This window comes from Melozone crissalis, unplaced genomic scaffold, assembly GCF_028551555.1.
Source record: "Melozone crissalis strain CALT ecotype California unplaced genomic scaffold, PUWL_Pcris_2 ptg000006l_1, whole genome shotgun sequence".
NCBI lineage: Eukaryota > Metazoa > Chordata > Aves > Passeriformes > Passerellidae > Melozone > Melozone crissalis.
In genome coordinates, this window is record NW_026535784.1 from 49,245,266 (window position 1) to 49,272,493 (window position 27,228).

Below are 27,228 nucleotides of genomic sequence, written 5' to 3' on the forward strand. Positions count from 1 at the left end.
TGAGGTTGCAATAGAGTGGCAGAAGAAATTTTTGCTAAACCCTTTCTGATCTCACAGTGATTTGCAGTCCCCAGCTCCAAACCCTCTCATCTAGCACAGTCTCAAACCCACCCCCCTTTGCTACTCGCCCCGGCAATCCTGACAGAGCCTAAGGTAACAAAGCTTAAGGAAACAAAGCTCACAGCAGATGCAACCGTGTCATTTACATACAGGGATGTAGGTACAACAAAGCTCTGAACAGCAAATTAAACATTAGGATGTGCTTCCTCCTCCCTGCCAGCCAGGCAAGGCAGTGCATGGGGAAGCAGTAGCTGCACTACCACCCTGAGGACACAAAGAGCAGAGCCAAGGCTGCATCTCAGCCCTGCCTGCAGATTGCAGGGAATGTGCTCAATCCTATTCCTTTTTCCCTTCTACTTCTGCCTCCCTCCCTCTTTTTTGGGGGGGTATGTGAACAAATGATAGCTCTGTGGAAAAAGAGAACAAGGGGAAGATCAAAGAAGCAGGTAGCTAGATCGTTATGCATCCCAGCTGGGACAAGAGTTTAAGCCTCCAGAGCTTACTTGCCAAGTTATTTTAGAGTTATGCCAAGAGAGCTGTGCCCTCTGAAGCTTTCTGGCATAGGAAGTGTTGTGAGGCAAAGCAATGAGGTTTCCAGTGCTGCAGGAGGGATGTCAGGCTGCAGGAGCCATCAACTACACAGGCATCTAGTTAATTCAAGTGCAATTACGGTCAATAAAAGTTGCTGTTCCTTACATTTCTCTGGCATCCGAGTCCAAGAGATGCAGGTTTATGTACTGAGGCACGTGGGGGGGAGGGGGTGTGTGTTAGGATTTTAGGGCAAAAAGTGCAGTTTAGGGCAACTACCAACTCTGAGGTGCTCACAGAGCACTCTCTCCCTGTCCTGCACCACTCCAGGGACAGTCAGTGCCTCTGGGAAGAGGCCCTATGTGGACAATATATTAGAGAAAGGGGGGTCAAGAAAACACCCTAGAAATACCACCACGTCCCTGATGGGATCTGGCTGTGGAAAAACCCCAGGACTGTAAGTGTATTTTGGGTTCTTCACTAGGAGCCCCTTCTGCTCTGCTTTTTCTACCTCTGTGTTTGGAAATGCTCAAAGGCACAATTTTGATGGATGGGAGAACCTTGAGGATGGAGTTCCTCCATTCTCACTGCTCATACACTGTGCTCTGTATTTTTCCAGCACCTCTTGCACAACTGAATGCAACAGCCTCTTGTTTTGTCCTGTGCTGCTTTTTCACCCACATTTTTCTTCTTTTTCTCTTCTATTAATTTAATTTTTTTTTTAAGGCTTGTAGCTTTAAGCCACCTACAAATGAGGGTAAAATGTTCTGTGCTAAGATGTTTTCCCTCCTTCCCATGCCAGTGTTCTCTTAAAACCCAAACCCACGCCTCTGGGAACATGTTTTCTGAATCTAATGTATAATTGTCTGTGCAAAGAGAACAGAAGGAAGATGTTAATTTCACTAGCTACTGATTGCAAAAGTCAATACTCCTTGAGCCATTTGTGCCATTTCTCATCTTGACAATTCTTCTGAAAAAAATAAAATGTCAAAAAGTGCAAAATATTTTACCCGTGTGTGCAGATTATCAACAATGGTGCCTAGAGACAAACAAACAAAAAGTATTTTGAAGTATAAATCTATTTCTTTTCTGCATGAAAAGGATAGAACATGTATTTCTGTCATTAGCTGCTGATTTTGAAAATATTTGTACATTAATTATGCTGTGACAGCAATAATTGCCCAGCTCTGCAATTGCCTTTTTTCTTTCCCTTCAAACCTAGAGGTTCTACAGAACCAAAAAACCATTTCCCATTACTCAGAATAGTACATGAAAATAAACAGCCACAAGGTTAGGGTGTGCCACAGTTAAAAAATCACTTTCTACAGAAACTAGATATATGTGTGAGTGCATGAAATGATTAATTACACAACCAGCACAAGGAAATGTAAAAATAAAATCTGGTCTCCCAACAGCAAGCAATGGCTCCTAGGCCATGCCCAGCTTTTCCCATTGTTTGGAAGGAGCAGTCCTTTATTACAACCATGCCACAGGAAGGTGGAGGACTTTGTGAGCAGAGCAATGTCTGGAGAGATGGGACTGGCCATATTACTCCTAACAGGACTACCCAAGCTAGAGGGATCCTGCTTTAACTATTGGGGCATTCTGTCGTTCCTTTAGGAATCACAGACTTTATTCCTCTAAAAGCTGTTTTAGCTCTTGCTCTTGTGTTCAGTTCCATTTGCCTGGGCAAGCACAACAAGCAAGAGAGACAGACTGACAGCCTTGTGGTGGGCTGGTCCCCACTCCATCACTGCGGCCTGCTCCCCAGCACTTCAGCTCGGCAGCAACATTTAGTGTTGCTCCACCAGTTCTTTGCAATATAAACACTTTTATATGATTAATGTGTGCTCTACAAACACTACAGCAAAACCAGAGGCTTCAGGCACTCCAACCACTGTGATGGCAGCAAGCAGGGGAGCCTACCCTGAGCAATGAGGGCAGGCTGTGACTGTGCGTGCAGAACGCACTGTTCCATGGGGACTCAAGAAGATGGCATTGGATCATGTTAAACGTCTAGGATCCTAATTTTTTGGTGATTTCAATGGGCAGGTAAGCATCAAAAAGAAACCAGTGGTCATTATGCATAAGTCAGGTAAGAGTTTGAGGGTCTGCCTCAGCACAAAGATCTCTTAATCAAGTGCATTGAGTGAGCAGCCAGGACAGCACAGTGCAGGTGCTGCAGCAGAACCTTCATCTGCCCCCAAGAACCATTTCACTGGAAGCAGCAAGCACAGGAGAATTGACACAGGAGTCCTGCATCTGAAAGCAGGGCCTTGAGATTTCACTGGGAGGAAAAAAAAAAAAAAATCTCTTCCCACTTCCCTGCCACTCTCCTGTCTGCAGCCTTTGTTCACTCCAGTAATGAACACCTTTGTACAAATAGCTGTAGATTAGAAAAGGAATTAACCTCCAAACAAAGGAGAAGCTTAATTAAGCATTGCACTAAAAGAAAACAGAGAGGAAGTGCAGGTTTAAAAAAAAAAAAAAGACAAGACAGCTGCACAGACTTAATTCCATTTTTTCCTCTTGTAGGTCATTTTACTCAATTCAATTTCCTTTCTGTATTTGCACGATTTTGTTGCTGAGGCACTGCCCATCAACAGAAGAGTTTTTCTTGCTTTGCATTCACTTGTGCCTTTTTTAATGCTTTGCGTTACAAGCCCTCCATAAAAAAATTTAAAAAAGCAAAACAGATTTAAATTAGACTTTGGGAGCATGCCATTTCATATCCTTCTCCCCAGAGAGCTTCAGCTAATTAAACAAATGATTGCAAAATACTCACAATGTCAACCCTGCCAGCTTATATGCAAAATATCTACGCCAAGGAGTGGTTATTTAACCAAACACAGTGTGAGGAACAATGTCCTGTGAAGATAAGCACAAACCTTAGGCTGTGAGGGGACACTTTTTAAAACCATGGGTGGATTATGGGGAGAACATGGACTTTTAACCTCCCAGCCCACGGCCTCAGGAGCCAGCAGGCACAGCCACACCAATCTGAAAGGGACAGGAGCTGAAGATTTGGGTAGCCAGGATAAGGGGACTCCAACACATGCCAGAAATGGATGAGAACACTGAGCTGCTCTTGACATTTAGGCTGAGCTCTATATTACTGCTCCTCCTGGACAGGGTAGGAGTAGTTAATGATAATGAAGGAAATATCTGGATTTTTGCTGTTAAATTGCAGCAGCTCAGAGCAAAAGCTGGAAAGAAGCAAGCAGATAGAAATAGGTGCCTGGAGTAGGAAAGCAGGAATATAAATGTTATGGTGATTAGTCTGTGCATAGTTGCTGGAGGCAGTGAAAGTCTCAATTGTCTAAAGCTAAAGGATTTGAAATTTCTCTATACATAAAAACCTTCTTAAAATCACTCCCCTCCCCATTTTTTCCATCCCATCTTGCCTTCCTCTACTCTAAGCCATGCAGCTTGCCCAACAAGCCCTCCATGTCCATTCTCTGTGCACAGATCCTGCTGTCTGTTTCTACTCTTTATCCCTGCTGCTACTCTTTATTCCTCCCATTTTCTTCTTTACAACACAGAACGAAGCACGACCTCAGGACTGAGTTCTCCATTCCCTCTCGCCTCTCCATCCTGCTCTTGTCTCAGACTATCTTTAATTTGCCCAAGAGACACTTCCCAGGCCAGGTATCTTAGTTTCCAGAAGGATTTTATCATCAGGTGCATGCAACAAGGTCTAACATAAATTATTGTAGCCTTAGCTAGGAAAAGGTAATATTGACTTTCCTAAAGCTTTTTTAAGGGTCACAAAATCACACTGCATAAGGCTGGAGCAAAAAGGACAGGGAGGATAAGGGAGGAAAGGCTGCTGTGCTCATCATGGCAGGGTCAGAGGCTGAAGCTGATGTTAAAAAGCACTCACAGAGTTGGGATGCTGGTAAGCATGGATGGGTTTCCCTGCCCTACTTGAGGACTGCTGCTTGCTGTAGTTCTGGCAAACAGGACTGATCTCAGCTGGGTGGACCTGCATGCTCAGCACCCCTGGATTTAGGAGATGAGATTAGCAGGGGATAAGCCTCACCCACCTGACCCAGGTGAAAACCCAGCTCTGTTTCACTAAATGTTTGAAGGTGTGAGGCAGTAGTTACAAGGCAAATATTATCTATTTTCAGGTGCCATGACCATGATAACCCTGAGAATGCTCCTGAGGACACTGTCCTGGCTCAATCAGTGAGGTGCAAGGCATAGCAGAATTGAGGCGAGCTCCTCCCCATCCAGTCCTCCTCTGTGGCTGCCTCATGCCTTGGCAGCAGTATTAATGAGAAAACAGTTTTGAAAGGGGAAACTCAGTTCAGAACATTCCTTTAGGAGAAATGCCAAGATCCTTCCTTGTTTATTTTATTTGTTGGGTAAACATTTTCATAATGCTTATCAATACAGTCTGTAGAGTGCATTTGTTAAAATAACCAGCATGGACATCAGTATCTTGCCCAGGACTCTGGCCTTTTCTCTGACTCCCTATACTGGAGCTAATCCATCATTTGCCATTTCACTTGGTGTGTGGTGCTGGCCACACTGCAGGCTCTTAGTGAATCAAGCTAAATGAATGAGAAAGTACCAAAATCACATAATAGGCACCAGCACTGGAAATGGTCAGGAAATAGGAATTAAGGATGAATGCGCTGTTTACATGATCCAAACACATTAAGGCGTGAGGAAGCTGTGAAATTCTTCACTGTGCGTGTTTGGTTGTAGCATTCAGCTTGCTTCTGCCAGACTCCCTCTTAGCAGCACTGGCTCCAGATTCCAACTGCTGAGCAATTTTAAAGTTCAGTGAACAAATTGTTTCAATTGTTTGGTTTTCTCCCATTTTCTGTGTGAATTATTCTCAAATTCAAGCTTAGTTTTTGCTTCTAAATCTGAGCAACAATCTGAGGAGGCTCTAATCAGAATGGTGCATTAACTTCTCCCCTCATCCCAACTTCTTCAATGTACATAACCCAGCCTGCATAGTTATGGTCACAAAATATTAACATAATGTACCTCTTCCTTAGCAACAGCTATAATGTCAGGGGAATGCAGCCCATAATAATACAGCTTGATCTAGAAGCACAATAAAATATAAATAAGCTTGTTCCACTTCAGTGGCACACAGGATTCCACTGTGAAGGGCCTTCATGAATTTAGAAACCTCATCTTCTTTTTACTCTCCAACACAGATTATTTAGAAGAAGATTTATGGGCACACATTCCCTTTTATTCCTGAAAATGAAATGTAATTGTTTACTCAGTAACAGTGTTATTTTGCTGCATGTCTGCTAGTAAATTTGTGGGCATAACACAGTCACACACACACTCATCTGTGGGAAGCAGTGTTCATAATGAGATAAACATGAACCCAGGACTCTGAGAAAATCTAAAGGGAAGACTGCCATGAGAGCATCCATAGTTGTGGTCATTTTCTAAAGAATAAAGCCCAAACAATTTTCTCCAAAAAAAAAAAAAAAATCAAAAAACCAACAACAAAACAAACAGCTGCAGTGAATTACTGCTAATTAGCATGATTAATCTCTAAGCCTTTCCCTGCACCTATCTGCAAAAACCCCAGTATCCCAAGCTGGGTAAGGGCAAAGTCTTCTTCCTGCCCCAAGCCCAGCTGTTTTTCTCCATCCCTGAAAGCTCCTTGGCCAACAGCCCCACAGCTGCTGCACCTTCACGCATGCTGGCCCTCTAACCCTTAGAATTACAGCTAATCAACCTTTCTCTCTGTTCTTACAAGCAGTAAGATCTTTCAAATACTGTTTCTTGTGAGCTTTCAAGGAGAACAAACTACATCAAGCCACTCTGAAGGCAGCAACAAACCATTTGGAACTAGAGGATAGCAGTCCTTCTCTTCTGAGCAAACACTGCGGTTTTCAAGCCAAATTTACTTGGCTGAAAATCATAAAATATGAGGACTCTTACGAAGGAGCCAAGTTACAATCTTAGCAGGGTGTTCCATAATCAGTAAATCAGTATTTAGTAAGCATTTATTAAGGCTAGGATTTCCAAAAGCATTTTTTAAGAGTGAGGTACACAAGTCACAGGTATAGCTTGCTCTCTGAATGGATTCTATCACATCACTAGGATTCCTTGCAACAAACAAGACACAAAGAAAAGAATCAAAATTCAACAATTCACTTTGAGGAAATCCAGGGGCCAAAAAAGCCTCAAAATCCAAACATTTTATAAAACATCAGATCACTGTCTCTGGTGGAAATCTCTCATTTCCAATAATACCTTATTCAGCCAAAGATGATTCCAAGAGCCAAGTGCTGTAAAAAAAAAACTGCTTACCTACAGAAAATCCCAGTGCACAGCTGAAGAGCCATCACATAAACACAAAACTCTTTGACTCAATGCTGTCAAGACTAGTATGTCTGAGCCTAACAGGATTTGCTTGTATGGGAAATCATCTGCCTGCCTTTCTACAGCACTGCTGATTAACTTCTATGAGAACATGGTAAAACTGTATTTCTACATTTTACTGGAAGACAGACAGACTACACCACTGGATAGCCCAGGTCTTCAGAAGTTGCTGTTCCTAACTTGTCATTACCTAGAATGTTTTTAACCTTTCTTTTGAAGGGTTGATTTGCTTTCTGTGAATACATCATCCACATAGTAAAAAACAACCGCAACAGAAAATCACAGACTCAGAGAATAGTTTGGGTTGGAAGGGACTTTAAGGACCATCTGGTTCCAACTCTCCTGCCATGGGCAGGGACACCTTCCACTAGACCAAGCTCCTCAGAGCCCCATCCAGCCTGTCCTTGAACAGCTCCAGGGATGGTACATCTACAGCTTCTCGGGGCAACCTGAGAATTTGTTTCTCACATCTCTTTTAGTTTAAAGCCATAATCCCTTGTCCTTTTGCAACAAGCCGTGATAAAATGTTTGTCCTCATCTTTCTTGTAGGCCCCCTGAAGGTGCTGGAAGGTCTCCTGGGGGACTTTCCCTTCTCCATGCTGAACAAACAACACCAACTCTCGGCCTGCTTTCATAGGAGAGCTGCTTCAGACCCCTGATCATTATACACTAAAACACATTGCAACAGTATCACACATTAGAACATTCATAATAAAAATGTGTAGAAGGCAATTTTGCCAGCCTGATCCTTTGAATTTGTACCTATTTGTGAATATACACAAGCTCTCCACTGAACAACTGGGATCCTATGTCCCATTCCAACACACTCATATGTTTCCAGAAGAATCTCTAGAAAAATAGGGCTTTCATATCCTCCATCCTTCCAGGGGATGATGACACATTTCAATTATGTCATGGAGCCCTTCTCTAGACAGGCCCCACATGACACAGTGCAAGAGACAACACAACACACAGCAAAGGATGCAGTGGCAAATCTTGGCTTTCCAGAGCCTGAGCTCCATGTGGCAGGGGGCTCCCACAGGAAGGGTTACCTCACTTCATGTCCCTTTTTAACATCTCTGGATGTGTAAAATGAAGGCCAGTTATGCCTCTCAATCAAAGCACTACAAACCAATCCTAGTCTCTTTCACACAGGCATGTGGCTTAGGAAATCAGTGAACCTGAAATTTGATCTCTCCTATGATTTATTTGCCATCTTCTCCCATTACACAAATACAAATATAACAGGCATTTTTCTGCAGCCCTGAAATGATTCAGAATTAATACCAGATGACAAAATGGACCATGTACCAGGAGGAGAAAAGTTACAGTAAAAGCTCCTTCCCATTAATGGGACCATTCATTCATATGCCCACTATTCCACAGGGGAGCTGGACATAAATTATGTATTTGACATCTAGTTATAGACGATTATATCTGACATAATGAAGTTATAATGGAAGGAGTTTGCACATTGTTTGGTTATTAAGTGCCCATTTCTTGTCCCTGCACCAGGTGCAATGGTGATAGGCCATACAAATCATCCAGAAGAAATGCCAAAATGGGCTCCCTTACTGATAAAGCACCACACATGTTTATTAATTTAACAGCTTGTCTTATGTCTCCCCCATCTGCTCATTTAAAACAGTTATTTGCCCTATAAATATTTCAGGAAGAGAAGTGTAGCCAAAAATTAGTCTGGCAGAAAAGGAAAAAAAAAAGTTTGAGAAAGGGTCTGATGCTGTATGCAGCACTACACTCTTCTTTTCACATTGAACTGGTTCAACAGCTTTTTTTGAAGCTGGTAATAGGACATTCACTTTAGATTAGTGATGCTTGAGGGTGCAGCACCATAGCTAACTCTACTTTCCAGCTGTTGCCACTGTCAGGTGGGTGAAAACTTCCACCACTGATGGCGAGTGGCAAAACCCAGTGCAGCGGAAAACAAAAGCCACTGTCAAAAGAATCTCCTGGGTGCATGTCCATTGTTAAAAATGACAATATAGCATTGGCTAGTGCATTTATGTATTAGCTTTTGCATATACTTATTAATCACAAAGATTCTGATATGGTGCAATTTATATTTCCTTTTACTGCTTTTTGGTACAGTGCAATCTTTCAGTCTATGTATGCATCATATAGCTTATATGAATAGTAGTTTGGTAAATATATCTTAGGACTTAGCATAATATTAAAATAGAGACTATGTGATGTTAAAATGCTTTTATGCATATAACTAACTCAGAGAATGGTGTAAGATAATTAGGTAGTTCCTCACATTTGTGGACTATCTTATGATAAGATAACAGTGACAAAAACCAGATCACCACGAGAATTTACCGACTCTTCAGGGAGTGTAAAAACAGCAGGATGGAGCCATGAGAAGAAATAAAATACATTGATTTAATCTGAAGGATGGCATGCAGGCAAGTCAAAGGTTAAAACCAAGCAAAAGAATTCATGGAACACCTAAACTCTCAGGAATATCTGAATATGCATATACTCTTATAAATATGCGTGCACCCCCTGTAATGTAACAGTGTCTAGAGAACATTGTTTTAAGCAAATGGTGTGGTTTTTTGCCCATCACCAAAAACACCTCAGTGTGGGTGTTTGTTCCTTTTTATCCCTTATTAAACTTTTAAAAAATCTCAAAGAGAGAGCTCTGTTTCTCACATCCATTTTGAGCTTAATCAGGTCACACAGTGGCTTCAAATGGCCTACAAAGAGTAGCATTTCAAGGCATCTTTAAATCACAGTTCAGGCTGATCTCCATTGCAATACTCCTTTACAAGACAGTGGCTAGCTGGTAAACAGGAGCTTCTTAAAAAGTGCCCTTTTATAATTTTTTTTTCCAGGTAGCTAAGAATAATGGAAAAGGTGTTAAATATCACTCAGAGTGTTCTTCCCCCCTTCCTCAAAATCCTTAAATATTTTCAAGTGTAAATACTTTGAACAGTTTCCACCAGCACACGGGACTTCGCATTCCTCTTTGAGAGACTTTGTTAGCTCCAGCTTTCGGCTAGAGCAAATGCTGTTATCTTATAAATAAACAGCAATGCCCCAAGGTGCTCCTGTGCAGTGAAAGCACACATTCCAGAGAAATCAGAGCAACAGTTCAGCACCACAGTGAAAACCCAAATGGTGAGCAGCGTGCAATTAACTATTTCTGATTGTGGAGAGCTGCAGGATGCAAGGAGGGTCCTCACTGATGGCAACAAGCAAACTGGAGAAGTACAGGCTGGCTGCAAGGAGCTCTGGTTGTGATATTTGTTAGTCCCATACATGATATCTAATGATAAATTAAATATGGAGCATGGCTCATGTCCAAAGCAGCTACCTGCCCTAGGAACATCAGTGTAGCTCAGAAAGGTGGACATCACAGAACAGACCTGAGCCACAATGGGAGATTTTTGGAGAGCTCTGCATAAAACTGAGAAAAGCATTGTATCAGAGCTCATCCATCCCTCCACCATTTTCAGGACCAAAACAAGCTCCATATCCGGCAGCAGATTCCTGTATCTTCCTGCATCCACACCTACCACTCTGCCCAAAACCCACCACATTGCAATGTTGACTTGTTTGAAGATGGATATCCAGCCTTGAATGAGCTGCCTATCACAAGGGGGAAAAAAAACAAAACCAAAAACCAGAACTCCAACAGAAAGCCAACAAACAGCAAAGGAACAGCAAACGAACACAACAAGCAAATCTCTGCAGAGAGATTCAAGAACGGACTTTGAAACAAGACAGCTGCAAATTCACAGTACACATGAGGCTTGTAGTCATTGCAAAACCTTTCCACTGATGGTTCAGGTGTGGTGACAGTCACCTCCCTTCCACCAAACTGGTGCAACACGAGTTTCCTGCATGCCTATTACACACTGCTTTCCTAAAAGCCACATGGGACAACAGGATGGTGCTGGCTGCCTGCAATGAGCACTCACAGCCCATGCTGGAATGAGGGGGATGCTCTAGTGGACTCAGGGCAGCCACAAAGGGGAAGCCCTGAGAGATGTCAAGCTTGAGAAAAAGGCTGAGCAAAACCAAAGAACATGACCAAGAAAGAGCAGGACACAATATAGCACCCCAGAATTGCATAGGGCAAGGGGAATGAGGGTCCTGAGCGCAGGACACCCCAAATAGCATTCCCTGCATGATCCTTTCTTGGCTTAAAGGCATCAAATCAGCCTCTCCCCTGGACTCTTCCACCTGAATGATGTGAGGAAAATAATATTGCCTTAAGAAGCTGGAAACATATAGCTAACCCAGAAGGAGCAGGATGAGTAAAGCAGAGGTACACTGTAAAGGGCTCCTGAGCTGAGAGAATGCCTTCCCCAGGGGGACTCCAGCAGAAAATGAAAAAGCCTGGAAACAGAGGGTGCCTGGCCAGCATTGGCTCACAGCAGGCAGTCCAGGACAGCACTTCCCTCTCAGTGCTGGACCAGGGAGGGAGAGGCAGGCAAGCTGGTGTCTCAGGGCCGGGTGAGCACAGGATACGTGACCCCACGTGTCAGCTTGAATTAAGGCAAGGAGTGCCACTGGGCCTTGCTGCCCTGCACTCCCCTTCCTCTCTGGACCTGGGAAGGAGAGCTGGGGCTGTGCAATAGGCCCAGCTGTCAGATCCTCCTACATCATCTGCAAAGCCATCGACCCTCTCGGGACCTTTGGGAGGGGAAAACAAATAAGACCCAGAATGCACACTTACAAAAAGCCTACTCTATTTTTGGTTTTAGGATTTCACTGCGCTTCTGCTGTGTTCAGGAAAGGTTCTCCCACAGAGACTGCAAATGCAAAGGGGGAAAAATGGCAGAATGGATCCAGGTTTTGAAGAAAAAAGCACAAAGGGACATCTTCCACTAAGATGGAAAAGAAAGGTGCATACCCAGCAAAACCTCTGGCTCTCTGATGTGCTGTCTAAGGACTAGGGCCTGATTCTGCGTTTATGGAATATGAACCTGATAACTGAGGTTTACAGGAAAACCTCCCACAGTGCCTTAACACGGTGCCATAACAACATCCCTGGCTAGAGAAATCTGCACACAGAAGGATAAGAATTTCCAATGCCTCCTTTATTTGGTATTTATTTCTAGAACTGGGGACCAGTCCAAAGTTTTGCTTATCAGTTAGTGTTTAGGAAATGTACTGACTTCAAGCATATCAATCTCCAAGATAACCACTCTCTGGACTTCAGCTTAGAAGGAAACCTTTACAAAACATCAGCTCAACAGGGCAGGAGAGTTTCTCGGGCTGTCTAGCTTTAAATGCCAGGCATACATTTCAAGTTCAATATGATTCCACATATAGGTTTAAGATCTACTTCTACACAGCTTTAAAAATTGTTTTAGTGCACATATTTGGTGTGTTTAATTCACTTCTTTACTGTGTTTTAGTACCTGGCAGAATTTGAGAATTTAATTTATTTTAAATTAAATAAACATTTTATTTAATTTATTGCTATATATGATAATTCCATAAAATCCCTTTCTAAGCCAGAGTATCAGTGTGACTCTCATCGATGAAACTCCTTGCTATTGTCAGTAATCATTTTTAAACACGGGTTTAATCTTCAGTCTGTGATATCACAACCTAAGGTCTCAGCTGTGCCTGGAATTATTCTGTACAAAGAGGGTGTAAACACTTGCATAAAAATCATGTAGTCACATCCAAATTGTTGGATTGAAAGGAGGTGTAAAAATGGTAGTTAACAGTGCTTCATACACAGAACTAAATTTACAACAGCCTCAAATTAAAAAGCGGGTGGAGATTAAGAGGTGTCTTGATGAAAAATGCTGATTCAAGGCTTCATTTCTATTCAGTGATGTACAGTGTCATTACTGGGTGGCTGCACAGAGCAGTGGCTCAGAGTAATTACCCTGTAATGCACAGTGACACTAATGTACTAGTAAACTACTGCAGTTTATACTCTATTCACCACCAGCGTCAGGACTCTGAAAGGCAGGTAAAAATCCCCTGCATGCATAAACAATGTGTGTAAATGTCACCAGTGATAAAATTTTTAAAAAGGAAAAGGAAGAGGCAGTTACAAATAAATCTGTCAGCTGAGAATTGCAACTGCATAGACCCACAGGAGCAGTAAAGCTGTATTTTTTTTGACAATACAGGAAGGAAAGATGTTTCTCTTAAAGCATCCTACCCAGGTTCTATTTCCATTTATTACAATTAAAACTGTATGGTGGCTGCTTCTTTTTGCCACTCTGAGTGCAAAATTGGCTTGCACGTGGTGCTCAGCTTAGTGCAAGGGTAAGCATGGAGGGGAAATGAAGAGCACCACAGGAGCAGCCAGAAGCATTAATGGTTTATTCTGACTGTCATAATGCTGCTCTGGTTTTAGAGATCCAGCTACAGGAAATGTGAGGAACACAAGCTTAAGGACAGGTGGTTTTGACTCCTTTGTTTAAAACAGCTCTTGTGGATGAAGCTTGGAACATGACCCAAGCATGTCCTAAGGTGTCAGAAAAAGCAGACAAACAAAAAGGAATTATGAGCCTAATATACTTATGGAAAAAAAATTATTACAATACTCTAATGGGTTTTGGATGCTGAGACTAGAAATGAGGCAGCAGAGCTACACATCTCACATTCCAGGGCCAGAGGAAAGCCTTGCTCTTCCCCCAGGAGACAGTGCCAATTACTATGTTTTTAAAACCTCTAGTCACCAGCTAATAGATTGATGCCTCCAGAGCTGGCTTTCTCTCTGGCCCTTTCCTATTAAGTTATACAAGAGTATTCAAGTCCTTTTACCAGCACACAGCAGCAGTTAATATCAGTCTTTCCACCATGAGCAGCTCCTTCTTTAAAATCTCTCAACCAGGGGTTGGAGGCCCTGGTGGAAGCTGTCAGTGTAGCAGTTCATGTAGGATAAACTCCATTTTACCCTCTCTGCAAGCACTGCAACTGTTCTGCCTGACCCACTTTGCCCTGCTCCTGGTGGCACTGCCATTTATCTTGTGGAGGTAGCTCTGCCCTCATGAACAGCAGATCACTGAAGAGTTTTGTTAGTCTTTCAGCTTGGAGAAAGCAAGACACAGGTTCTCTGTCCTGCTGCTGTTCCAGCATCCTTCAATATTCTACAGTCTGTTCAGATGCCAAGGCAAGGATTTACACTGACCTATTCTAAGTAAGCTCTGATTCATCACCTCAATGACAGACTAGAGCAAGAAGGTCCTGCAAGTCATAACTGTCTCTGCTTCACTAGAGTGCTCTGCCATAAAAGCAAGGTAGTAAATTTTACCACAGAACTGGAGGTTTTCAAATCACTTAGAAGAAGCTGATGATCTCAAATGCACATGTTAAATCCCAGGGTACTTAACTTAAAGCTGAATAGAGGTTGTGGACTGTCAGAAGATTGTGCACTACCAGCCTGACTCATGGCAAGACCAGATTTGGAGAGAGAACTGTGAATCTGGCATCCTCACACCACCCAGCACATGGTTCCACCTCACATTTTTCAATTAAGAGCAGTTAGGGAAACGTGCAGACATAAACACACACCAGCAGCCTTACAGTGTTGTGGCAGAATGGTGACAATCACCACACAGGTGGATTTGGTACTCTTTCTGTCACTGTAGCACCCTTGGAAGAGTGGGAAAAAGGGAAAAAACCCCAAACCTAAGGCATAGAATATCTCTATGCTATTATACTTTGGCTGTTCTCCTCCTCCCCTTCTCTTCTTCCACAACATTCCCTGGGTTTGATGTTAATATCCCGTTGCAGATAGACCAAGAAATCCCTTCATAATCCTGTACAATTTTTGCTTTGCTATCATTTATTCCAAGAAGAACAACCTATTTACTTCAATATCACACCTGAATATTGGCCAGTCTAACCAAGAGGAGCAAAGGGAGGTGTAAGAAGTCTGCACCACCACACACGCTTGCTTTGGGGACAACCTCATTTCCCCAGGCCTCAGGGGCAAACACTGGGGACTCAGCACTAGGGAATGATCCTCCAAATGGGGCAGAGAAATCAAGTGCTTGCATTCATACTACTTTATTTGCACCTTTCAAGCCAGGTACCTGTCTTAGCTGGGCTATTCTGGACTAACTGTACAAATTGGCTACTAGCATCGCTCCCAAGGGCAATCAGCCCACCTAAAATTTAATTCATCCTCTGTAATGAATGTCCTTACCAAGTCTAGGAAAAAACCCCTCAAGCAACAGCAATGAGGACTGAATCGAGGCTTGAACCACTGTGCAACCTTTACTCACCTGAAGGGCAGTGGAAATCTGCCTTTTTGAACTCTGCCAGCAGCTCCCTGTGCCTTTGCACTGCCATTAAGAAGGAAAGGTGCAAGACAGAGGGCAGGACCTACAGTGTACCTGTCCCTGCAGAAGTGAACTAGTGGGGAGAGCAAACCACCCTGTGAAGTGATGGGATGTTCAAAGCTATGCAATGGGACACATGGGACACGGCCATCCTACATACATCTCTCCTGCAGGAATTAATCTGCTCCCCTAATTAATTAATTCGTCCTTGGATGGGGAGGTGACAGCTTGGCCATGGAGGCCCAGTGAACAAGTGAGTGATATCCACCCATGGCTGTGGCTGGTTTGGAATGCAAGAATGGAGACTGTCCCACTGACTCACCCTTGGATGACGGTCTCTCCAGATCCGAATCCAGGTGGATCGGTGGGGCAATGTAGGAAACCTGCCCATGGTGAGCCTGCCCTGTGGACAAATAAGTGGTTTAGTTCTGCTGTTTCCTACACAGATCTATCAGGGCTACAGTCAAATACACAGCATTTTGATTCAAAACAGTCTCACAAGTATTTTGTTCTGTGTGTTTTTCACAATGAACTTCCATTTGTGGGGGCACCTGGTGACAAGCTGAAACCACTTCCATCTCTCACTTCTTTCTTGCAGAGAGGGGTACTCTGGTGAACTTTAGTTACACCATGTAACTAAAGTTTTACCACTACTACATATACTTTACACCATGTTCTCCTGAAACGTTTTCTCTCTCTCTCTATATATATGCTATGGAAGAGAACCCAATTTCATACAAACCCATTCAATCTGTTAATCTCACTTCAGGAGGGAAACAAGTGTTCCTATGTCACAGCCATTTTAGAAGGAAGCATGGCATGAAGCACAATCCCACCTGTTTTTCCCACCTGCAGGAGACACACATATCATTTTTCAGAGCTCAGCATTCCTTTCACATGAGTGGAAGATTTTTTTGGTTCCCAACACCATCATGCAGTTTCTCAGTTGCTAAAGACTCAATCCTTTTCCAACAATTTGGAGGTAACTATATCAAGAAACTTCTATTTATAATAAAAACACTTTTTTATAATTCATATATTTACTGTACCAATTTACAGGGTTGTTAATCTCTTCTTCTAAACATGGAAAGTTAATGACACATAGATTATGATAACAGTTAGAGTAACCTTCCCATTTCAAGTAATATTCGTTCTGCAATAAAAGCAGTTGATTCCTCTTAAGAGACACATTCCAAATAATTAATACAGCTCCCTGTTGACACTTGCTGTTGTTGCTCCAAGCAATTTCCAAGCTAGCGTCGCAGGCAGAGGAGCAGCAGTACAGTCTTCAGGCTTCTTTGTAATGACATCCAGGAATACCACAAGCACAGTATGCTGGTGCACATACTATGTTGAAAGCATCTCTTCAGGGAGATAAAATATTAATGAGAAAGGGGAAAGGGAAAAAAAAAAAAGAAGTGTACCTGAATGTGCAGGTTATGTTTACTGCTTTACACTGAGGATGACTCAGATAATTTGCATTATTAGCCATTACAACAACTGGACGTAATTCAGGTTTAAAATCTACCGACACATCATAAATTCTGTATTTGCTTTTAAGTGCTTTAACATGGGAAATTTGCTTCAGGCGAATCCATAGCAAACAACAAGTCACTCTGCTTTCCTCTCCTCGTTTACATGTTAAAAACCCATTTGATGTCATCAGTGAGCAGAAGTCATCATTTAATAGTGCTCGGTTCTGCAGCAGAAACAAGCAGACAGTCTTCTCTCACTCCGAGCTGCTCAGTGTGCAGGATGATCAGTGCCCTTATAAGACAGAACAGTCTCCTCATTTGCTGCATCAAAGATGCCACTGAAATGTAAAACAGCTGAGCTTGGCAGGAAACTCTGGAAATCACCTAGCCCAGCTCAAGGGCAGCAAGAGCCCATAGCAAGTGTCCAATCTGATTTCCAATATCTCCACAATCTCTCTGGGCAATCTGTACCAGTGCCTTACCACCCTCATAGGAAAAGAAAAAAAAAACAGAAAAGCTTTTCCATTATCTGCCTGTAAGAAGAGCCTGGCTCCATCTTTTTTATTCCCTGTCATCATGTACTTATACACATCAGTAAGATCCCTTGGATGATTTGGTCCAGGCTGGATACTCACAGCTTTTCAGCCCATCCCCACAAAGAGATGCTTCAATCCCTTTATCATCATTATGGCCTTTTGCTGGACTTGCTCTGAGCACAACTGCTGACGCATGGGTTTTGGGGTTTTTTTGTTTGGTTGGGTTTTTTTTAATCACCTGTTCTTCCTGGGAGCAAACCAAAAATAAAGAATTATTCTGGAGGCTTGAAGGGCTAGGCTGGAGTAAATAAGATACACCCACATTACATGAAAGACTAAAACACATCTCTAAGTTTGTTTAGACATTCATTACAATTGAGTAATAACTATGGAAGCCTATTATTGCTTTATTAAGGCTTTTACTTTATATGGAGGAAGCAGTAGCATCAAATGCTCTCTAGTGATAAATGAAACAAGTTGCAGAAAGCTTTTATCTATTTGCTGCTGATGCAAAACAGTACTGTACTTGCAAAAAAAAAAATAAAATCAGACTTCTGTTACTACTACTACTAGATACTGCTAAAAAAACCCCCAGACTTCTGTTACACTGCACACTTCTCTCAATGCTAATAAATCAAACTTTGGGTTATAATGTTCCTTCTTCAAAAAAAGCTATGCAAACAATTGTTGTGATTCATTTTCTGGGCGTAAATGCCAGCTCACTTGTTCTTCAGGCTCATCAGAGTGTTCAAACTGGAGAAACAAAGGGTCTCTACTATTACCTTATGAATATTTTTAATCAGCAGAATCACATTTTTGCTTTGGTTTTACCATTATTGCCAGTGGTGACCTTTGAGACAGTTGAGGGAAGGGAGGCAAGGGGAAGAAGAAGCAAGATCTGGCAATGGGGCTGGTGCACAAGTACATGGTCTCCTTGGCTATAATGGCATTAAAAATGCTGCCAACTCACTCAGTTAAAAAAAAAAAAAAATTACTCAATGTACCTATGAAAGGTTTTGAGACTGATATCACTGGTACAGGTCAAGCTGATCTCAAAGACTGACAGAACGAGCTTTCCCAAGTGAGGCCGACTCCCAGTCCCTGTGGAGTGAGTTCTGCAGTTTCAGGTGCTTACTGCAAGCCCCAGCCCTAGGAATGAGGGACTCCCTCTCTTCAGTTCCAGCTGCTGTAGAAAAGCACTTTGAAAAATGGATGTTGAGAGCCTTAAAAAGAAATAAATAAATGGCAGAAACACTCCAACACTCCACACCCGTCTCTCCAGTCCTTCAGCTGTTTTCTCTGCACATTGAGTCTGAGCTGACAGTGATGCAGGAAAAAGAAAGAGACTTCTGACAAACTACCAAAGGTCAAGATGTCTCTGTTGCTGATGGGAAGTTAAGCATGCCTTGTATCAGAACAACTTGTATGGCCTTGTCCTAGTCCCACCCTGCCTATACCCATCGGCTCTTTCTGCAGCCAGCTCCCAGGTAAAAAAGTAAACAGCAATCAAATGTAATCATCAAAGTAACGTTTGATGAAGTTGCCAATTTTGCACCTAGCAGCTCAGGTTGTGTTCTGTTTCCTTCATCCCTCTTGCCTGGAGAGGCCTGTGCCCATGGCTCCCTGTGAGGGATAATGCTGGAAGACAGCTGTGGATAGTCCCTGACCTGCTTTTCTTGCACCAAAACACAGGGATGCAGGGCTGGCCAACACTGCCTAAATATCAACCCCATCTCAGGTGAGACAGGGCAAGCACAGGTGTGTCACAGGTAGCCACAAATCAGCAGTCTTCATAGCAGCCAGGCCACCTGCATGTGCTGTGAAAAAAAAAAAAAAAACAACCCCATGTTTGGTAGAAACGATTTTGGGAGCAACAATATGGATATGACCTTGAAAGTCTATCTGGTGACATGTCCTCCTCAGGTAGAGGAAATGAGAAAGATGTTTGTGAATTAGAAAAAGTGCTTGACTGGCCATTATTTTCGGGTCTGACACATGAGAGATACAATGCATTTTAAAAAGCCAATAACTTAGGAGAACAAAGATAATGTTTTGTGAAGACTGAAGGAAACATAATAGCTTGGCCTAAGGGACTTTTTTTCCTTTACTGTTTTTTTAAAAAAGGGATCTGGATGCTCATAGACAGGAAATAAACATCCACACATCTTCAAAAATCTGCCCCTAAGTGATTTAGTCATCTACAGATGCAATGATATAAAACTACAGAAAAAATCTGCAAATGCATGGACTAACCAAGAAAAGTAGCAACAAAAAACTCTCATGTGTGTATCCATTAAAACCACTTTCTCTTGATCCTTTTTGGAAGCATACCCACTGTTTGCAGTACCTGAGAGGGAAGGCCTTCCTCCTGATCCTGGGCCAAATTTCCAGTGCTGGTGACGTTTGATTTTTCTAGAGTATAATGCACACTGTCATGTGTGCACTTGGGAAACTTTTCTGCCTGGCCCCTGCTCATTTTCTACCTGAGATTTTCCAGTGCACTATCAAAGAGAAAACCTGAATAGAAAACATGAGACTGAAAGATTCAAACCCTCAAAAGCAAAGGAAAAAAAAAAATCAACATTTACCAGGCTAAAAGGCCTTTTAAAACATTTGGTGACTTGCCTCCTAAAGCCCTGGTGATGCCATGGAGACAACCACAGTCACCTGAACGAATGGTTCTCCCTTTTCCCTGCTGCTCCTTTGCTCAGTGCCCATGGTGGGTATGGACAGTTGTGCACCTGAACTGCAGTTCTGCCCCACACCTGACTCACATCCAGCAGCAGCAGTGAGAAGCCACCAGGAGATATTTTTTTTTAAACAAACATCCTTCAGACTCTTTGTTCTCAAGGGATGAGAGTCCCTTTTCTTTGCTGTCCTTATCCAGAGGCGATCACTGCAACACATTTTTTTGCTGTCATGTCAGATTACTCAGATTTCCACCCATTTTCCAGCCTATTTTAGCATTCTTTTGTCTTCCACAGGTTCACCAGTTCCCAAGATCCTTTTTTAGACAACCTAGTCAGCATTTCATGCAGAGAATTTAATTTAATTTCGTGCTGGTATCTCTGATGACCCGTGTTCCCAGGTACCGCCTCTCCTACACCCCCTCTTGTCTGCACCTCTGAATGCAGGCACCTCCATGGATTTAATCCCTCATCTGTTAGTCCATTTGCTTGGATCATTAATTAGGTAATACCCATGAAACCACATATCCATTCCTGAGCCTTTCATTTCAGTTCTTCATATATTTTTCCTTTATAAAAAAATAACAATAGGATGGACACATACTAGGTATGCAAAAAACATTCTGAGGAAAATGCTTGGAAAACATAATGACAATTTTACTAACATCTCTACAGATAAAATATTCTTTACATACTGTGGCTTTTCTCCCCATGTAACTGAAAATAATAATTTTTAAAAGCAGTCTAGTTTGCGATGATTTGATCTATAAAATACAACATTACTTTTTGGGAACATTTATGTAATTCTGTAAATGTGAACATGATTTTTTAAAAAATTCAATTTATTCTCTAGCAAAAGACTACATACACTTTGTTGGAGTGTAGCTTCCTAGGATCATCACTCTCATCCTCTTTCATTTTCAAAACTAGTTAATTTTTTCTTGTCCTTTTTTCTCCCCTCTTTTTGAATCCCATAATATGTAGGCATATATAAAAACATACGAAAGGAGAAATTAAAAAGCTGGTGGGCTTGTTAACAAACTCTTTTGACATGCCATTAAACAAATTTAATTCAGACCTATTACTCTGCATATATTCAGAGTTCTTCTGGCAGCCTTTTTGTCTGCCTTTCATTTACAAAACACCATTCCCTCACTGCCCACCCTTTTCCATTTTGCATTAAAAGCCTTCTTTTTAAATACAGCTTTTATAAAGCCATTCTCTTCCTCAGACACGTCAGAGTTAGCACAGATTCTGTCCACTGCTTCATTTATTCATGGCCTTTTATGGAGTCTCTCTCTTTCATCTGTACATCTCTCTTTCATCTCTCAATGCCCTTTTAACTCCTTAGGGTAGCAGCAACTCACGCTCTCCCTGCTCTTCCCTCGCTCCCACGGTCATTTCCCTGTGCTTCCCTCCAAGCCGTGGATGCTTCTGAGCACAAGAAAACCCTCTTTTCCAGGAGGAGCTCTCTGGCTACATTATCTCTGCTCCCTTGCCATTTTGCCTCTTGTACTTCATACCAGAAACTATTTAAGCTCAAAGGCACTGCAGCAGGACAGAGCAGGGTACCTGCAGTGTGGCTTCCATGAGGGACAGCTGGCTCCTGTCACTCCTGCCTGCTGAAAACAGAGGCTACCAACACCAGCACCTTCAGTGGGCTATGGCTGATGTCCCCAGTGCTAAAGCAAACTCCAGGCTTAGTCAAAGCAGCTGGCAAATGCAAAGAAGACCTTGGATGCGAGGAAGAAAGTTCAGACAAGAACGCAGGGAAAGGGGTAAACTGGGGAGATGTTTGGCTAAGTCCCTGTCACGCATGCATCTCACGCTTTAGAGAAAATGCAAATCCAAAAGCAGCATCTGGCAGCATGCCTGCATAAGCAGAGGTTGGCCTAGACTTTTCTGAGACGTTACTATTCCTATTTTTAATTTGTCACAACAAACAGCGCGAACCATGAGAGGAAGGACATCAAAGTCACCCTTTTTGATGACCAAACTGTCCCTCATGTGACAGCCACTACCTGGGAGCACCACGGCTAGGTTTGAGCTACAGGAGAAAATAAGGACTAAAATAGGAATGGGAATGGGTTAAAGCCAAAGGAATGGGTTAAAACCTGAGTATTAGAGCAGGTAAAACAACCTGAAGCTTTTCACTAGTGGCAGATATGTATTTTCCAAGGAGTATTTAGGACTCAGAAACTCATACTCCAGCTGAAGTCAGAGGTGAATGAGCTTCCTAAAGTCACACCAAGATTCCTCATTTTGATGTGCGATCATCATAATTTATTTTTGGATGAACCTCATCCTTCTATTAAGGACTTCAAAACATTTGCATTTAGCAGCACCTTGGCTCCAGTGATGCTCTGCATCCTGCGGTGCACACCCCAAAATCTACACTGTGCTACAAGAGCCTGGTAGAAAGGCTGGGAAGGAAGAAGAACTAAAAAACCTGGGAAATATTTCACATGTGACATGTTAATTAAACTGTGTTAGAGATCTCCTGTCTCCCCTGTCCCCCCACCATAAGGAAGCAAGGCTGCATCCAGGCCTGGCTTTCCTTAGTGCCCCAAGCAGGGACCTGACCTCCAGGGCTGCACTTTTTTTGAGCTTGTCTCCCCACAGGCTTGCCCAGCAGGCTAAAGAAACATGACATGTTGAATTTTCCCTCCCCTCCCAGATGTGCTCACTGCGCTATGAAATACAATTTATCAGCCACCTGTACTGAAAAACATGGGAGAGGAGGAGGAGGAGGAGGATTTTGGTACAGAGGGATTTGGAGCAATGAAGTCCTCAGAGCCCTGGAGCGGATGACAAATATCGGTCACAAACCACCCAGAGCAGGTTTAGCAATGGCAAATACAGCAAAACTCAGTGAGATTTTTTTAGCCACCTCTCAGAGATTGAATCTGATATGAAGAGCTGAGTGCCTGCTGTCCTTACTCTGTTCTTGCCCCAAAAATCCAACACGATGTTCCCAACCTCCTCAGTGGGTCAAGTCCAGCCTGTTCTGCCCCAGGTGTGCCTGAAATGACTTGAGACTGAGAAGTCAAGGGAAAACCCAGCCAAAGTCATCCAGTCTATCTCCTGCAGAGCCAAAATCATTCCTTATATTGTTTTGAAAGGTATCTCCTTGGGGCTGTCCACCTCACACTATCAGATGCTGAGCAGCAGATCCCATAATCAGAAGACTTTTCTTTAGTTTTCCCTTTCTCTGAGGGGAAGGAATATTGTTAATTCTTTTTTTTCCCCCATCTCTTTTAGCTGGGTGTAGCTCTTAATCAAGGCTGCAGCCTCATGTTAGAGTGAACCATTTCACAGCACTCTCCTCTCCCCTGTGGCATGGCCAGGCATTCCCATCTCCTCTCCTGGAGCAGATCTGGCAATTAAGGCAAGCACAGGGCGAGGTAGAGCTGATCTGATGGAAAATGACCCAATGAAAACAATAATAACTTGTTTTCCACTGGCTCAATGAGCAGAACCAATTCAGGCTGCTGTGGCAGCAGTGCCAGATATGAGGCATAGGAAAGGGGAAGAATAAAAGAGCCAGAGGTGGGATGGGGACAGCTATCAGTTTAACCATAACATAAAGCCACAGCTGGGAACAGTGGTGGCATTGTATCTGGACTGCCCCTCTAGTCCCACACCAGACTCTCTCCTTGCCCCAGGGAGACTCTCACCAACTGCAACCTTCCTTCACTGCCTTTCAGACAGCTTTAAATTCACCTGCCAGCATAATTTAAAGAGCAACTCCAGGTCAAGGGGTTTAATGAAAGCCAAATGCGTTACAGCTCACAGCTCCTCAGAGGCAGAGCTTGGGACACAGCCCTGTCATTCTCTTACTTATGCCACTCTTGTTCATGCAGAAAGGGGAGCAGTGGGGGAGAGGAAGAAATCAGGCAGTAGCTCTTGCCATGCTGAGCTTAAATTTCAGTGGCAAAGCATCCAGGGGGTTTGTCAGAGAAATCAGCTAAGATGCTGGATTATGAGGTAGGAGACGTGTCCAGAGCAGACAGGTAGATCTGTGAGTCACCAGCCTGGAGACAGTAATTGAAGTGTCTCGTGGTTTCAGATACTGTGTGATGTGGTCCAAGAAATTGTCACTCTCCCCTGCCTCCATTTGTGACAGCCTCCAGGAGATGTCCCCTCCAATTTTGTCTTTATTTTCCAGCCTTTATCTCTCCATTTCCACACTGTACCTCCCCAGTACTGCCTGTACTTCTGCTGTGAGCCCCCATTTCATCACAGCCTGATTCCCTGCCTCTCAACCTGCATCCTCCTGTCCAGCTTCATCAGCTCCATCTTCCACTGCTTTGTGGCCAATACAGCAAACCTTAAATCTTATCTCTCATGGGTCTCTGTGACTATTCCTGCCTGAGACTGCAGCCCAGGAAGGGCTGTCAGACAATAAAGCATAAAAGCATTTTCTTCATTACAGGTATTTTTCGGCAACTGCTCTCCTTAAGGAAGTGCAAAGATGAGTAATCTGCTTTCCCTGTGGGTCAGTGCACCCTAACTGCATTAATCACTTCTTTTGATCTGCAAAGGGAGCCCTGGGACAGGCAGTGCTGCCTGCCTGGCCCTGCATTCCTGCCTGCTGCCAAGCCTCAGCAGTGATGCAGTGGGACACTGCAAGAGGGGACAGATTCCATCTCAAAGGGAGTGATCAAGCAGCAAACGAGATTAACACGACATGATTTGATGAAGAAATGAAACAAGAGTGGGTATTATGCTCTGTGACCTAAAAGAACAGGAATCTAAGCCATCTTGTCTTTCCTTTTTTATTTTTTTCTCTTTTCTTCTTTCTTATCTTTCAAGATAATATAAGGTATTTCTCAGCATGAAGGACATGACTGCCTGTAGAGAGATTTTGACAACTCCCCTCTGAGTGCTAAAATGCTGTCAGCTGAAAAACTGAGCTGTTTGGGCAAATTGATCCAGCTCTGACAGACTTCCTCTCTGTTTTCATGTTTTCTCTCTCAATCAAAAGCCTCCTAAAGAATCCATTGTTTCAGTTCAATGTCAGGAAAGGGGGAGAAGAGGGGAGATCGTCTGCTTTTGCTGCACCGCTCATCATTAACCTAGCTGGATGAAGAAACCTGTGAGAGGAAGAGGAAGGTCTCAGAAGTCACTTGCACCTCCCCATTGCACACAGACACAGGGTCTGAACACAACAGTTTCCCTAATTCACATATATAGTGACTGCATATGGGCTTTCTGCCTGCCACTGAGGACAGAGTCAATACAGTTTGGGTGCAGATATGAGCAGAACAGGAAACTGAGATTACAGGCCTGAGTTTATGTCCAATGCCAATAACAGGCAAACTGCTGGATCAGCCATCCAAAGAAAGCCTTAGTGGATTTTTTTTTTAATAATCTTAAGGAATCATTTTCCCCTTCCTTAGCCCAAATAAAACAAAATCAAAGCATTTTTAAACCTGGTCCCTAGCTGTGAATATATCTATAACCTTTCTGCATCAGTGACAATTCCGAATACAATTTTTGATGACCAAATCCTGGGAGCACTCTTACCACTTTACAGCAAAGATTAAGCATGCTCCTGTCACAGTCAGTAAAATAGCATCTCTTCCTATCACCTCGGTTGGGAGCTCCAGAAATCTCCAGTCCTCTAAAATGAAGCAATGCCAAGCAGCCCAAGTGCTTAGCAAAGACAATTTGGTGCTTTGTTGTTTCTGCACTCTTTTCACCTTTGCATATAACACAGATTTATAACTCGGTGACTGCTGTTGTGCTTATAGGGTCTTCCTCCAGTTTTTTGAGCTAAGTATCAAAACATTGTGATGTTCATTTCTCCTCTTTACCAATCTGAGGAAACCCATGCTCAATGTGGCCAATTTTCTTTTTTTTTTTCCAAGACTTGTGAAGCAGAATTACTGGTTTATGTATTCAAAGAGATTTGAAGTCCGTAGCTTATGAATTTGACTTCTAGTTAAGTCAACTATGGACTTTATAAACTTCATTGTGTCCCTTTTCATTGTCTGACAAAGTCAGGAATGACATAGAAGATTTTACTGTCAGTTCCCTTCATGCTGTCATTCTATACTTATTTATTTCTTCATAGCCAGGAAATAAGAAGTTTGAAATGGGTCAGAAACTGCACCAGCTCACAACCTTCTGAATAACTGTGCACAGAACACAGGTTCATACAGCCAACATCTACAGGCCAGATGCTTCATACAAGGTCAAATAGAATTTTTTAGCATCAGATATTCTGTACTTGGGACCTGCATTCCTTAAGGCCTTTCAAGCATGTCTTGGGATTATTCTTATCTTAGTTCCCATGATGTTACTGTAGGCCTTTGGATGACAGCTTTGATTATAAGTTTGCCCACTGCCTAGAACAATAAGCTCCTGATTGGTACCCCTCGAATAATACAAATTAATTCTCGCCTGAGCCTCCCTCGCCCTGGATGAATCATGCTGGATGTCTGCCTTCTGCAAGGGCAGCAGACAGGTCTGCTGGGGCACTGCTCTGTCTGCCAGCACTGGGGCAAGGGTCCCGAGGCACTGCCAAATTCCCTGATCCCAAGGACCTGGCTGCAGACGTGCAGGGGAAGAGGCTGTTGCACTACATCACTTCTGATCTGCCTGTCAGACCCCCCAAAAACTACAGGAAACATCCAGCATGACTGAAAATGAGACCACAGAGTCTGAAAAGTGCACCCAAAATGTTGTGTGCTTCAGCCCAGTTGAAAACTGTTTCAGCTTGTTCTGCTTCAGGCTCCTGTTCTTTGCAGTAAAATATGCTGCTATAAACGTAATAGACAGCTTTAGCTTAGAGTATTTTCCTTTACAACAGACATCATTCAAATTGTCCTTAGTCATACATTCCATCACCTCTGAAACACAATCACCCAATATCTCAATGCAAGAGAACCCTTTAGACTGGAACGCTTTAGTTGCTTTAATGAATGTACAGATTTACATATTCATATATGCTGGCCCTGACCACCACTTCAAGCTAAACTTCCTCTAACAGGCTAACCCTTAACTTTGCATTTCAGTTTCTTAAATAATCTCTTGACCGAAGAACTGACAAATCCAAGCTTCAATTATGTGGACAACCTGGCCTCTTATCAGGGACAAGAAGCTCTTTCTTCACCCTCTTGTGACCCAAGCAAGAAAGGAAGAACACTCCTATTTCTGATTAGGTATCTGACCCATGCGGGATTCTAACTTCTGCAGAATTAGCCTCACACTGAACCCCAGTAATGACCACCTCATTGTTTAGGAACCCAGGATGGATACATGGTTTTTTTGCCTTGAC

The 27,228-nt window shown here is 42.9% G+C and overlaps 1 protein-coding gene across 17 annotated transcripts in view; it reads right to left on the reverse strand.

Annotated features, from left to right (window-relative positions):
• The window catches only part of ADGRL3 (adhesion G protein-coupled receptor L3), a 490,221-nt gene that overhangs the window by 125,377 nt on the left and 337,616 nt on the right, over window positions 1-27,228 (reverse strand). For 16 of the 17 annotated variants that reach the window (XM_054296033.1, XM_054296021.1, XM_054296027.1 and 13 more), the window contains one exon: window positions 15,568-15,648. The exons of the other annotated variant lie outside the window; for it this stretch is intronic. In XM_054296033.1, coding sequence (XP_054152008.1) covers window positions 15,568-15,648 — 81 coding nt within the window. The remainder of the gene's footprint in view (window positions 1-15,567; window positions 15,649-27,228) is intronic. 17 annotated transcript variants of the gene reach the window in all.